This window comes from Mustela erminea, chromosome 8 (genome assembly GCF_009829155.1).
Source record: "Mustela erminea isolate mMusErm1 chromosome 8, mMusErm1.Pri, whole genome shotgun sequence".
Taxonomy (NCBI): domain Eukaryota; kingdom Metazoa; phylum Chordata; class Mammalia; order Carnivora; family Mustelidae; genus Mustela; species Mustela erminea.
The window spans coordinates 62,125,462-62,141,042 of NC_045621.1; the positions used below are offsets into that span (position 1 = coordinate 62,125,462).

Genomic DNA, 15,581 nt, shown 5'->3' on the forward strand with positions numbered 1-15,581 from the left:
TCTCTGTCTTCAGCAGTGTCAGCTGGTAGTGAGAACAGTAACCTCCTGTCGAGGTCGTCTCCCCTTTACACAGAGTCACAGTTTTCTGACAAGGGGTCACTGTCTTAGTGTAGGCACTGACCTTGAGTAGATTTGTGTAAAAACAGTCAGTTTGGCATTGACCTCCTCAAGGAGTCCTGTTGACAAAAATACATCACGTTCACAGGCTGTAAACAATTTGCCACCCAATTATTCTTATTTGTTTCCATTTATTTCCCTTTGGCTTTTTCATCTTTGCCTTCTTGCTCGTGTTTTTCCACGATTGGCTTTGTTACCCGATCATAAGAAGGTGGACAAGCTGCTGTGGACATGGTCAGGTCAGTTTTCTCCGTAATTGAGTTTTCATTTATTCTGTCAATGAGCATGTCTTCTTTCACAAGAAGATTAGCCCCACCTTTGATTTTATTTTTATTATATGTAAATGAAGCTTGTTTTACAGTTCGCTTTAAGAGGTGGCGCCTGTAAGCACGCTGAATAATAACGGCAGACACCTCCTCTTGTTTTCGTTTTAAAGTCGTAGTTATTGGCTGATAAGAGACCTTTGATGGGTTGGAAGCCATAAAGCGCTCTTCCATCTGTATTCGGAGAGCATCCATCTCTCCACTCTCTCCCAGAACCCGCTTTGTAAAAGCAAATAAGATGTCAAGACAATGGATTCGGTCACCACTGACCATGGGCAAATCCATGGCAATGAGCTGGAGTTTGTTCGGTTGTGGCAGATTAAGAGGAGGTTCGAGAGCGGCTGCAAACTGAGATAGTTTTTCAAATTCCATGAACTGGGTGGCATCAGGATCAAACTTCTCCCAAACCTCATAGAACATCTCGAAGTCATCCTCACTCAGAGGCTCTGCACTTTCTTCTGTAGCAACACTGAAGTTCTCCAGGATGACAGCGATGTACATGTTCACCACAACCAGAAATGATATGATGATGTAACTCACAAAAAAGAAAATCCCCACTGAGGGGTTCCCACAGTCTCCCTTAACTGAGCTTCCAGGGTTTACTTTATTAGGATCGCAATCTGGTGGTTTACTGTTGAGAATAGGTGCCAGCAATCCGTCCCAGCCAGCGGAGGTGGTAATTTGGAACAGGCAGATCATGCTGTTGCCAAAGGTCTCAAAGTTGAACATGTCATCAATTCCAACTTCCCTCTTAACATAGGCAAAGTTGGACATTCCAAAGATGGCGTAGATGAACATGACCAGGAAGAGCAGGAGGCCGATGTTAAACAAGGCAGGAAGGGACATCATCAGAGCAAAGAGCAACGTGCGGATCCCCTTGGCCCCTTTGATCAGACGCAAGATTCGACCAATCCTGGCGAGCCGGATCACTCGGAACAGGGTAGGGGACACAAAGTATTTTTCTATCAGTTCAGCCAGAAACATGCCTGTGGATAAAAAATGAGAATAGCAACCATTGAAGAAGTTATTCATTAAAATAATAATTATAGTTCTGTTAAGTCTCCAACATAAAGTTAAGAGCTTGAAATTCAGTTACATAATCTTAAATTTGACATACATATAATATATGTAACTGTCTATAATAATACTATAAATAAACCTTAATTTCAACATTCAGTATTAAACTCAACTTGATGTAGACCAGACTGTGTCCTTTTTTCCTCACTGACTCCCCCTACCTCCAATTCATATGTTCAAGCCCTAACTCTCCCTGGTATTTGGATATAGGGTTTTGAGGAGAAAATTAGGTTTAGATGAAGTCATGAGGGTGGGGCTTTCATGGTTGGACTGGTTCCCTTTTGAGAAGAAACACTGGAGAACTTTCTCTCTCTCTCCCTGCCATATGAGGACATAGTGAGAAGGTAGCCATCTACCAGTCAGGAAGAGAGGTCACACCAGAAACACACGATGCTGGCAGCTTGATCTTAGACTTCTAGTTCCTAGAACTGAGAAAATAACATTCTATTGTTTAAGCCACCCAGTCTGTAGTAATTTGTTATGGCACTCCAAGTTCAGACAATATTCAATAACAATTTTACAATACCTCTTGTCTTTGAGGGATGTCTAAAGACTACCTTTAGCTTATACAAAAATCCCAAGAATAAATCTAAAAAAATAAGTTCAAAATTATGAAGTCTGTCTGAACAGCAGTGCCCAAGGATATAAGCACACATTTATAGGAATACAATTTACAGTTTTTTTTTCTGAAATTGCCTATGGAGTCCTTATCCATCTAAAGGTATCTATAATTTTTAATGCTATTTTCATCTCTCCATGAACTTGGTACTTGCCTAAGATTCCACTATAATATTATAAATACATATATATATTCTGGTATAAATTTTAGAAGGATCCAAACTGAAGCTCTTACTGGTCTCCAGTGTCTAATGTTGGTCTCTCAGCCTGCTTCTTTTAAGCCTTTTTCTCCAATTGCCCTTTAAATAATGAAATAATGATTCGCATTCTATAAAGAGTAAGTTAGTCTAAGTACATGTGGGTGTGTGAGAGAGGAAGAGAAAGAGGAAGATAGATTGAGAGAGAGAAGAGAGGTGAATACAACCTTAGTACATTTCCCACAACTGATTATACCAGAGATTGTTGTGGAAATCAAAGGCTACCTGCAACATATGGGTTAGATATAAGACCAACTTCTTCAGAGGGGGTAATGGCATGAAAATCTACCCAACAGAGGTGCCCCATATTGAATGGTAAAATGTTGACCCAATCATATTATCTGGTTTAGGGAAGAATGAATACTTCAGGCCCACAAATAGACTTCATCACTTCCTTTTAATGAGATGAGCTATTGCTCATGTGATGTGCTGTACATTCCAGACTTTGAAGTAATAATAAAAAGCATAATAAAATGATGTCCCATATCAACCCACCTCCCCTTGTGCATCATTATGATAGCCCCATTTCAAGGTTATCTAGAGAATCTCTATCTGATACCCTTAAAGAAACTACCAACTGTATTTGCTAACATTTTGTTCTTATCTTTATTTTCTTTTCACTCTATACCTTTATCTTGCCACCAGCTTCCACTCCTATCTACATCCTGATGGCTCTATGTCTGTATATCTGAAGTAGTATCCCTCCTGAGTACCAGACTAAATGTCTAGTTCTCTTCTCAATAGAGGCATTTAGATGTTATACAAATTACTTAAAGTTGACATGTCACACACATTTCTATCTTAGTTAATAGATCATTCCCTATTCAAATGAATGGGAATGTACCACTAGATTCACTATAGCCTAAAATAGGTAGGCTAGGATACAATTCTACACATACAGTAAGAGCCTCATTTTGTAAGAAAAATAAACACCCCTGGATGAAATACATAAAAAATTTCAGAGGAGTTATTTCTGAGTAGTGGCATGACCTCTAATTTAAACTTGACTGTTCCAACTTTTACTTTTCTTTTTTTTTTTAAAGTTTTTTTTTTTTAAGATTTTATTTATTTATTTGACAGAGATCACAAGTAGGCAGAGAGGCAGGCAGAGAGAGAGAGAGAGAGGGGGAAGCAGGCTCCCTGCTGGGCAGAGAGCCCAATGTGGGGCTCGATCCCAGGACCCTGGGATCATGATCTGAGCTGAAAGCAGATCACCACTGAGCCACCCAGGTGCCCCCAACTTTTACTTTCCTTAAACTGAACTTAAGAGATTTTTAAAATACTTCTTACCTACAATGGAGAGAATAACAACCACAAAATCAAAAATATTCCAGCCTATGGTAAAATAATAATGGCGGAGGGAGATGAGCTTCAGTACACACTCTCCAGTGAACAGCACAATGAACACCAGGTTGATGCGTGACAAAATGTTAGTCACATAATCACTCTGGTCATCTGTTTCTACCATCATGGTGACCATGTTGAGACAGATAAGAATCATGATGCTAATGTCAAAAACTTGTCTGGTTACAAAGTCAAAGACCATTCCTTGAAATTTGTTCTGTAGGGAAACAGAAATGCTTTTAGCAACAGAGGAGTTTACCTGTACATATTAGCATCTGCGTAAGCACTTTCTGCATTGATTAACTTTCTAATATCATACATAGTAACCACTGACCCTGAATTTCACAAAAGATGGCTTGAACATTAATTTTTAAAAGCTATTGAAATTTCTATTTACCAATATGTATTACACAGAATAACAATCCCTGTCAAAAGAGGATTTCTGATAAGAAATACTGCATACTACACACTTCATTCAGAGGCACAAAATGCAGATTAATATATTAAGACTATGCAAAGTTAAGAAACCTGCTTAATTGTGTTTTACCAGAATATCCTATGATCAGTCAGTCCATGCAGCTACTTCAAAACACAGTATCTATTAACATTCCATTTGTCTTATTCTCAAATAATTATTAAGGGGAGCTTGGAATTTCAAGAACACATCTATAACATATGCATTTTAAGCCTGTGTATGGCAATATTGGTGTTCTTTCACCAAACAGTCCTTGCTGCTTGACACAAAATGCTGAGCCTACACAGGAATAATCAGACGAGAATGACATTCCTTCCGCTTTGATGTCAAAATTTAATGTCTCTGTCAACAATCTGTGATTCTGTTCCCCATTTCTGCCACTTTTAGTCCCTGCTGGCCATTGTCTGGCTCATTTTCCAAGGCCACTTGGGGACTCTGAGGATATCTTCTTCTTCTTCTTCTTTTTTTTAAATTTTACTTATTTATTTGACAGACAGAGATCACAAGTAGGCAGAGTCGCAGGCAGAGAGAGAGGGGGAAGCAGGCTCCCCGCTGATCAGAGAGCCCGATGCGGGGTTCAATCCCAGGACCCTGGGATCATGACCTGATCTGAAGGCAGAGGCTTTAACCCACTGAGCCAACCAGGCACCCTGAAGATATCTTCTATCTTACATTTTTCCTACGGAGGTTGACCCATTTCTCTGCCAGTGTTATGTCTTACCAGAAAACAATGTGTGTTTCTCATCATTTTTAAGAAGACAACTATAGGCTAGCATGCTGTGAATGTCACTAGCATTTTGTTCCCTAATATCCCCCAGGAATTATTTTAACTCCTTAGATCATCATTGCAAAAATCAATACAGTGTGGGATAAGCCTTCTCCATTTCACAGGAGTTGTTTGGTGGTTTTATCATGAAAACATGAGAATTGTTATTTATCATCATGAATTGTATTTATTGACCCTGACTTCTGAAGACATTAGTAACTTCTAACTTTACAGCCATATATACAAACAGTAGATACTAGAATTCTTTTGTTCTCCGCTCTTCACTTATTCTCCACTAATAGAGGTAATAGAAATAATGGAGGTATTTCCATACCTCTAATGGAAAATAAAATGGAAGTAAAATATTATTTCACTCAACACTTTGTTTGTTAAACTAGCAGAAAATTGCATGTATTTTAACCTCATCCAAGGTTTATTCCTCTCTTTAAGATTACTTGGCAAATACTCTTGAGTTATATGACCAACTTTTTTTGTGCATATCACAAAATGGGTCTTCACCATTTAGTTTGGATTCTAGTTGTAAATCCCCTCAAAATAGGGTGCATTTTGTTTCTTCTTTTTTTTGGTGGTCTCTCTCTTATTAAAAATTTTTTACCATTACCATAAAAGGCATGAATTAATGAAGCTGTAATCTTTTCTGCTGGAAATGCTAGTTGCTAAACCCATGCAATTTTTTGTTTTTGTTTATTTTTTCCCATATCATTTGATATTTCTTACTCCTGGTCGAGGTATAGGCTTTTGTGGCTTTTTCGATCCTAATTTTTTCATTGCATTATAGTATTTCTTCTGTTCTTCTGTCATAAAGATGTCTTGACCTCCAAAGTATAGAAAAGAAAAATAAAAACTGGTTAAAACTGTGTCCCTTTGCACATAATTTTTCAATGTTAAAACAGGAAAGGGACAGTCAAAAAAGGAAATGGATACAATACTTATGCCTAGAATTTTGAATTTGAAAAATAAGAAATGGATTTTTTAGGCACTACAATATTATTTAATTCTCTAATTATCCAATATTGACTTTATTATTTTCATTATTATTTTATGGCAGAAAAAAACCCAGAAACTGAGGCCATATACTCAGTGAGTGGAAAACTTGATTCACTGAAGCACGAAATACTCAATTCCTAATACTATACATGCTGCTTTTCATAAGTTAAAGATAGTGATTTTCTTATTCCTGTGTAGCAATGCACTATAGTATGTATATTGCAAGATGGGTTAATGTTACTCATAAAATGCCACTTTCACTCTGCCAAGAATTGGAACAAATGGATAAAAAGGAAATGGGGTAAATTGGTAGAAGAGTTGGGGATACCTCAGAGATCATTAGCATGACAAGGATGTGATAGACCAGGAGGCACAGAGGATTGCAATTTGGGCTAATAAGTGGAATAAAAACCTGACATTGACCATAGAATATTAATAACAGTAAAAGGGGTTGGGGACAGGAATGTTCTATAAGCATCTCATACAACAGAAGAACACATAAGAAGAAAATATACTGAATAAATAGGATGAAGGAATAGTAAGCAAAGGAAGAAATACAGGTGGCAAAAGCATTCAAAAACATGTTTAAACTGACTAGTAATAAAAGACATATTAATTCAAAACAATTTTCATTTATCAAATATGAAGTATTGCTGTTGGATGCCCGTGAAGCAGCACTGACCTGGGCACATCTGTATGGATAGTATTGTAAGTATGATTATGAGTATGATCAGGCACATTATATGGGAGAAACAAAATACTTTAGAAATTAGGCCAAAAAATAATTAAATACTCATTTTTTTTGCACAAAGACTTTTGACAAGGCACTTTTTAAATCACTGAAGATTAGAAAACATAAATCATCAATTTGTTGGGAAATGGCTAAGTAAATTATGATAATGTGTATACGAAGACTTAACAGAATGGAAATTTATTTATGTTAAGTCAAAAAGAGAATATATATATATGCAACATTTCTTTTTTTTAAGTAAGCTCCACACCTAGCTTCAGCCCAACACTGAGCCCAACACCGAGCCCCGTGCTGGGCTTGAACATATGACCCTGAGATCAGGAACTGAGCTGAAATCAAGTGTCAGAGGCCTGACCAACAGACGACTCATGTGTCCCAACAATTAATAATTATAGATAAAATAATTTTCCTACTAAGAACATATATGGAAAAAGCATGAACAGAAAAGCATAAAATGTGAAGAGTGGTTACCCCCAAATAATGATATTTCTTTACCTTTCATATTTTCTCTAATGTGCATATATAATTAGGATGATAAAATGGGCTTTATAAATGATAATGATAAAATAAAGAGCTGTTCAGTTCAACCTGGAACTAATAGTTTATAATGAAATACCAGGGAGAAGGAGGTAGAAATCATACATGAAGGAAAAGGAAAACTTGGAGAAGATTACGTCTTATACTGAATTTATTTGTGAGCATTCTAAGGGTTTTGACTAGAAAGTATATTTTTAGGAGACAAATTACAGGGATGAAACAACAAGTTGACCTTGGAAAAGAGACTTGTGCTTGGGTTCATTTCCAGTTTTTTTTTTTCCCCCCTAATTATTCTTTCCCAAAGGGTTGGAAATGTGGCCCCTGGATTTAAAAAAAAAAAAAAGAAGAAGAAGAAGAAGAAGAAAGAGAGAGGTTTTGTGAAGTTATTTAATACAGGAATATGGAGCACTGTTGTTCTTGACTTTCTATACCCTGAAAGAGGGGGGTAGTGAGTGGCCGAAGGAAAGGATGCAAAATAACTCTTAACACATATGCTCACTTGGCTTCTGAATCAAAGTACTCATTTAATGGAGAAAACAAATACTTCTACTATCTTAGTGGGAGAGAAAATATTAGAAATACTTATCTTCTTTTTTTGCTGGTTGAAATTATCTATAATGACACCAATAAACAGGTTCAAGGTGAAGAAGGACCCAAAGATGATGAAAATAACAAAGTAAAGATACATGTATAGACTTTCCTCATACTTAGGCTGGAGTTCCACCTACCAAAGGAGAAGAGTTTGTAAAATATCACAATACATTTTGTTGGTGGAAGTCACTGTTGCTTTTTCATGAGAATAGAAAAGAAAATGTCTAGTAATACTTAGAAGTAATTTTCTTTTTCACTCTGAATCAGCTATTCTACAATTAGCCTTTAGAGATGTTTTCATGTAAACAAATATAGTTATTGTAACACTTTATAATCTATTTTTACAACTATAAGTAGAACTAGTATCTTGCACTTGGAGAGTAGAGTGCTAAATTTGGTAAATTTTTTAAAGTACAGAATTTCCATAATTTAAAAATTATTGATGAAAAAATTTATTCCAGAAAATATGTGTAGACTATGTTAGACACAAACATTTGTGTACGCATGAATTTATCTGGCAAACAAGAATTGAGTTACTCACTTAGATGTTCAGCATCATACCTTTAACATTACAATAGACATTGAATTTTTTAGATTGAGCAAACACCTTGACATCCATCTTACAAATACTCAATTGATAATTTAGTCTTTGGATTGTACTTACAGTAAGTTATCATATATATCCGCTACCATATATCACATAGTAGAGGTTAAATTAGTCACCCCAGATAGTTCCCTGAAAATTCATGTCCTTCTGAAGGTAACAGTTAAAACCAACTGTTACCTTCACGCACAAAACAAAATTGGAGTAACAAAGAAAAAACACAACTCAGGAGGATATCAGGAAAGTACTCAAAATAAAACTAAATCCACTTATGGCAAGTGTACATCAAAAAAGCTAAGTGAGCTCTATCGGGTCAGTTTAAAGATTACAGAGGCAGAAGTTATTTTTCATAATAATAGACTAAACAGATTGGATTTCAGAACAGAATGATGAAGAATAATAAAACATACTACATTTTTACGTGGTGTTGAAGAGCACAGTTGGAATAAGCAGGGATTTCTGTTCTCTTCTTGAAGCCTGGAAGAGGCTATTACAGGAGAAACCAAATAAAATAGGTCTTTCCTTTGGTGATACCAAACTTAAGGGAAATGTTGATCATGAAGTGATAACATCATTGGTAAAAGCTCCAGTATATTTATGGATGTTAAAATCATGTAAAAGAATGAATTTGAAAGGGATTATTATAGAAATCTAAGGATGCCTGGACAACATCCTTAACTTCCCACACTGTCTATTTATGGAGAGTAACTATACATTTCAACTACTGACAGCAATCATATATTTTTTTCACATTTGCTCCTCCACACCAAAACAATTCCTGATTATTTAATTAGTAGGTAAAAAGAAAGCAAAATAGAAAAATATTCAACAGAAGGATATTCATCAGTTATTAAATATATGAATGTGTTACTTTTTCAAAATTTGTTTTGATTTATTTTAGTAAGATCATTCTGATAAACACTCCTATACTTGAATAATAATTTGAGTCATATTTTTCCCTTTTTAAAAATAGTCATCATAGAATCATTCCATTTGGCTGCTATGCTCTGCTGAATTAATTTTAGTACCTAAACATATTATAAGAAGGCATTATATAAGGAATACTTACATTTCTGGAATCAACTGCTGCATACATTATATCCATCCATCCCTTAAATGTGGCCTAATAAAAAGGACATGCATGCTTTACTTTGGAATAATTCAGACCTGATGTTTAATAAATATGCTTACTCATCTATTTTTTTTTTTTTAAAAAGGAACACTTTTGAAAGGCATTTCAAAACAAATTTTACATGGATTTTGGACCAATACCATATCTTAGTAAGACTTTTCATTTCTAAAACTCATAATAAACAAAATGATTATCTGATACATCCTCCTGCTTGATAACTAAGTCACAAATACTTCTCAAGTCCTTAGAGTTAATAGAATAATGCAAATTTGAAGTGCTATCGAAATTTGGTGGAATACTTTTAGGGAGCTTCACAAATGCCAACACACTTGACAATATGTGTAGCAGGCAATCAATTACAATTTAGATCACCAGTCATCTACTGAAGCCCATCTGTCTGGTGATGACAGTGGCTGAAGGTTTAACATTCCTCTTGATCATAACAGTCTGAGGATCATATAGGATTATATAAAGTCATAATTGCAACTATTCTTTTAAGAATTTTGAAGGATAGCATCCAGAAATAGTCTTTTATTCTATTTTTTTTCTCTGTAGTTTCTGATGAAAGTGAGTTAATATGGGCAAAAGTGGAAAATAATACAGTAGATACTGGGTATTCCAGATTCAAGAGACATCCCACATCTATTAAAGTATTGTAATTTGTTATTTGTCATAGGACATACACTTTAAACCCTAGAAGTCTGAAAGGATTGTTCTTAGCTAGTGAGCAAGTCTAGCAAAGCTTTCAGTAACTGTATCCTAACACATCTTTGTTTTCATCACACTAACACTCGTGAAGTGCAGGATGTCATGGCAAGAAAGCCAAGGAAGGGTGGGTGTGATGGCAGGAAAGAAAAACTAACGATTCTTAGCTAGAAAACAGAAGCTGTTTGTGTGTCAGAGAGGAAAATGTTGGGTGTCGATGGCTGAGGTCAGTGATAGAACAAGACCATTACACACTAGGTACGGGAACAGAAAAAGTGATTCGAGGAACCATTTCAACCAACAGAGGTGATTCTGCATAAAGGCAACTATAAAGTAGTACTTTAGAGTGGTGGGATTTATTTAATGGCTTCCTATAAGAGCTTTACCCTACATTTTCAGAATTATTTAACATTTTAAGGAATTGCTTGACAATTTTTTTTCCTTTCTCAATTTTATAGAGGAAGTGGTACACTTTAGTGATTTTTACAAGTGTGGTTATTAATTAAGGGTTAGAATAAACTCTCAAGAAAATGTCATCGTGGGTCCACGATAAGAATTCATACTTGCCAGATTTTTTAAAATCCCTATGTTAATTGCGTAAATATTCAGAGTAAGCGAGAAACATGGAGAAGAGAAATAGGAATTCCAACAAGAAGATGGGAAGAACTTGCAAAGGCATCAGAATACAGACACCTCTGAAAGAGATGCAAGAGGGTTTTGACCAATGCAGTTTTGTTGGCTTGTTAGTCTCCTGGTTGAGCAATTGAAAACATAATCCTGGGGAGTAGAAATGGATTTCTGCCCTAAAGCTTCTGTGGAAACATAAGGAAAGAACTTTTATAGCCCCCCCCCCTTTTTTTTAAATTTAAGCTGAGTTTTCAGTGGCCAAAATAGAGCAAGATCTTTCGGCGTTCTTCAGTCTGGATTCTGTTTTTAGCCCCTGCTTTGCTGTGATGCAGATCCTGCCAAAAGCAGCATCAAATGCAAATCCTTAAAGGGCCACCACCTTTTGCAGTTTTTTAAACTGTGAACTATTTTTCTCTTTCATAAATCAGGCTTAGAAACCCAGTAGGAAAAAGCATGATATTTGGATAAAATAGACTTAAGTAGTTGCACTGAAAGGTCATTTGAAGTGAGACCACAGCTGCTTGTGGGTTCAGGCACTACCTGGGTTCAGGCACTACCCTGTGTTATTTCTATTTCACTACGAGGATGTAACCCTAAAACCTACATATCATTCATTCCCCGGTTTTCAATCCAAATCACACAACTCAGTAGCAGGTAATTGGCACAAGTTAGTTACGATCCAATAGTTGTGTTAAGGGTGTATGTTTGGGGAGGGTGATCTATCAGCAACAAAAGCTCTCCAGTTGCAATGGGGAAAATAATAGCATTCTTAACAAATAATCAATTTGTTTATATGGGAAGAGAGAACAATATGGGCAGGGAGAAAACAAAACCTTTCGGAAGAAGTCAAATAGCTGGTCACTGTCAACTATGCTGCACTGCATTCACATGGACCCAAGCTGCCACCCATCTGGGCTCATACGCTTGTACTCCTAAATCAGAATTAGAAATAAAGTATGCTATAAACCTCCTTCGTAATAACTACACTCTTCTTAGTAACTTAGATGTATGTCATTACTTTGTTATTATTCCAAACAATAAACAAATTTCAGAGAAAAGAGTGTTCACTTACAACTTGAAGCAAAGAGAGATACCCAAATCCTACATTATCAAAGTTTACTTTCACATTTTTCCATCGGGCAGTCTCATTTCTTTCTATTAGTTTTAGGCAATCAGAATGATTATTCACTTCGTTGATGTCAAACATGTCACCAGTTGTGGTGTTAATACAGTGGTAGAATTTGCCAGCAAACAAATTTACGCCCATGATGCTGAAAATTAGCCAGAATATAAGACAAACCAGAAGCACATTCATGATGGATGGAATTGCTCCTAAAAGGGCATTCACAACCACCTAATACACAAATGGAAAAAAAGAAAAGTCAGAATTCTTACTTGTTAAAAAGGAAAAGACATTCCCCTAGTAATCTTTGGTATTTCTTTCTCTTTTTCTTTCTTTCTTTCTTTCTTTCTTTTTTTTTAATCAAGACTATTCTAGGACTTAAAAGCAAAGCAAAAAAAAATCTTAAAATGAAATCCATTTGTTCTTAATACATTTAGGGAAACCAATATAGACAATATAACAAAGAAAGAAGAAAAAAAGTTTAAAGAAAGAGAAGGGGAAGTACCAAAAGGTTAAAGGAAAGGCAAAATCAGAGGAATTTGCTGCCAGATGAAATTATAATATTTGTTGTTTATTAGAAAAAAAGAGAAGTAGGAAATCCTAATACAGAAGATTAATTTTTAAAAAGACAATATATTAAATAATGAAACTAAAATATTTGGACACAATTTGGTTTGACCAATATACTTCAATAAATTTAAAATTCAGATGTATAAATATAAAAATAGTATTAAATGCCTACTATAGTTTTGTCCTTAATTATTCATGCATTGCTAAGACTAATAATATTTTTTGCATAAAAAGCAAGACAATTTAGCATTATGTATTTCATTAGATCATCACATCGTTTATTTCAAGCTCCAGTCATGTCAGTTGTTTCATTTACTGAGTTTAATTCAATAAACTTATTTTAAATGAAACATAATAGAAATCAGATTCCTAGGAAAGTAAGAAAAGGAGGGATGCCACACATAGATCCCAAATCTGATGTGATTAATATCAAATTCTGTGCTAAATAATTATCTATTCTTTTTTCTATAGGAACATTTTTTTTTCCCTCTTAATTTTTGGATCCCAGATTAAAGATCTGAGTTTCATATTTGGCAACACTGTAGGAATGGCTGTCCTCCCTCCTCGACGGTACCCATTGGAGCTGCATTTATGAGTAGCTAAGAGAGAAGATAAAAACAGGACCTAAGATGCTCATAAGCGTAGAGGATGCCTCAGACTTGCACACAGATAACTAAGTTACTTCTACCTGCGTACTTCTATTATTCTTGTCAAACTGATCCAACATACACAATAAGAATCAAAATATGGTTGATCTGCCTTTTGATGCCAGTGTATTTTTAGAGCAAAGATTTTTGATCGCCTGTCCAAAAAAACAAATACATGAGCCAACTCCTTACGCTTCTGAGCTGTATTGCAAGTTTGCAAAGAACACTAGGCCTTATGGGGTGCTAAGTGTGCTAAGTGGGCCAAAGGAAAGTGTAAAACCACTGTTGGCAAAGGTAAGGAAACAAGCATAACATATAGGATGGTGGAGTCATCCAGAAAGATCCAGGTCATATAGCCTACGCAGCTTACTGAACTGAAACATGGCACCTTACCTTATCTCATCTGCCTGTGTGCAAAAATACAGTTGATCAAGTAAATCCTTACTTTATACATTTTAAATGTGTGGATACACTGAGATTTCTCTTGGATTCAAAATTTGATAGCTGAAATCAAGTTAGTTATTTCCTTCACTTTCTGAATATTTTGTCTACCACCCAGATTAAAAAAAAAACACCTTATTTTTATTGTGTATACACAGAGTACATGTTAGAATGCACATTTGTACCTACAACAGCCTTTTTAGAGACTGGGCAGCATACTGGTGTCTTATACTTATTTCCTGAAGTTCTTTACATGTCAACCTGTAGGTTCCACACTTCTTTCTTCAAGCCCTTTCTCACCTCTGGCACTTCTTTCCCATTTTTACCGTTCATCCTAGCACTGGCCTCTGATATTTCATACTGGCACTGTTGTCAGAGTCCTCTTTCTCCTTCCTTTCATCTACCTGATATGAATTAATTATCCCTAAGTCTCACTTTAAAATTATTTAGTGGATCCCCACTGATCATCAAATATTTTCCTTACATTGGTATTCAAACCACCCCACCCATCTACATTTCTAGCTTAAACTTCTCTAGCCACCTACCCTCATGCCAACCCAACTGATCCAATTACCAGACAACTGAGATGCCTTTGAAATCCCTTGCCCAGTGTCCCCCTTTCTGGAACATTCTTTCTTCTACAAGGTCTAGTTCACGTGGCACTTCTTTCATGGAGCCTCACTTCACCCTCCACGTTAGCCTCCAAAATAAAGATGAGCGTTCCTCTTTTGAATTTAAGAATCAGAATTCCATTGCTGGCCAGGACCATAGAGATAATTTAGTATGGTGTTCTCTGTTGGCAATGAGAAAAATGAGGCTAAGATAGATTAAATTCAGAGAGTAGACTAGAAGTAGCATCTAGTGTTTGCTCTTTCCATTCTACCTCACTCATTCTCCTTAGAGTTGCTCCCATTTATCTGGTTCCCACATTGCTCTGCATTAGAGTTAATTGCATTCCTGTAATCTTGACAGACAAGAGGATTTTTCTTCTTTTAACTTAAGATGCAAAAATATATTTGTGAATTCTCCAAGGTCTTGAATGCTTCAAATACGGGAATGTAACAGAGTACTTTGAATTTAGGGGAAAAATGGTTGAATGAATGAGTGGAGTAAAGATTAACTAAGTAAGCATTTATTGACGAAAACATAATTTTTAATGTTACTTTGGATATGAGATGAGAATAAAGAGCCCGGCACAACAAAAAAATTGGGGGTTAGCCAATAAGTCTGAGCAGTTTGCTTTGGGGATTAGTTTTGTGTTAAAATGAACTCTCTGTAATTCATAATGCAAGTCAGTATTCTGAAGCAGTGTCTTTCAGGAAATGATTTGCAATGTTGGCACACATTTGGTCTAGAGAAAAAGTTTATTTTTATGAAGGTAAAAGAACTAAATGTTGGAAAACATTTGGCATAGTATTGGGAAATTTACTATACAAATGTCCATCATATTTACAATTTCTTAAATGGAGCAACAGAGTTCAGAGAAAGGAATTGTCTCTTCCCAAGAGTCCCAAGCCATTTCTTGGTTTAGCACAGAGGGAGGTGTATTAATTCTTTTCAGGTTCTAGGGAATGGCAATAATTGGTTCCCATGAGGTAAAGGCACTGGGAAGAAATGGCCTGAATAAATTGGAAAGAACAGACTGAGGTTTCAGGATGCAGAGAAGAAGATGTCTAAGGAAGAATCCATCTTAATAAATTAATACTAGAGGTTGCTTCTTCTCACAAATGTTTTGCAAAACATCATCAATTGAATTTCTCTATTCTACCACAATCCATTCTTATAAAAACTCTTCCCATATCTGATTCATTATCTGTATTTTATTAAATCAACACAAAATGAAGGATTGACAAGTATGCAAATTAGTG

The 15,581-nt window shown here is 35.7% G+C and overlaps 1 protein-coding gene across 9 annotated transcripts in view; it reads right to left on the reverse strand.

Moving 5' to 3' along the window:
• Nucleotides 1-15,581, reverse strand: part of LOC116597709 (sodium channel protein type 1 subunit alpha) — a 140,334-nt gene continuing 124,753 nt past the window's right edge. For 8 of the 9 annotated variants that reach the window (XM_032355802.1, XM_032355801.1, XM_032355795.1 and 5 more), the window contains 6 exons: nt 12,005-12,286; nt 9,538-9,591; nt 7,860-7,997; nt 5,716-5,820; nt 3,683-3,953; nt 1-1,426 (listed from right to left, as the gene is read on the reverse strand). In XM_032355802.1, the coding sequence (XP_032211693.1) occupies nt 249-1,426; nt 3,683-3,953; nt 5,716-5,820; nt 7,860-7,997; nt 9,538-9,591; nt 12,005-12,286 (2,028 nt within the window). In that variant the 3' untranslated portion in view covers nt 1-248. The remainder of the gene's footprint in view (nt 1,427-3,682; nt 3,954-5,715; nt 5,821-7,859; nt 7,998-9,537; nt 9,592-12,004; nt 12,287-15,581) is intronic. The other variant, XM_032355804.1, reaches the window with a different exon arrangement.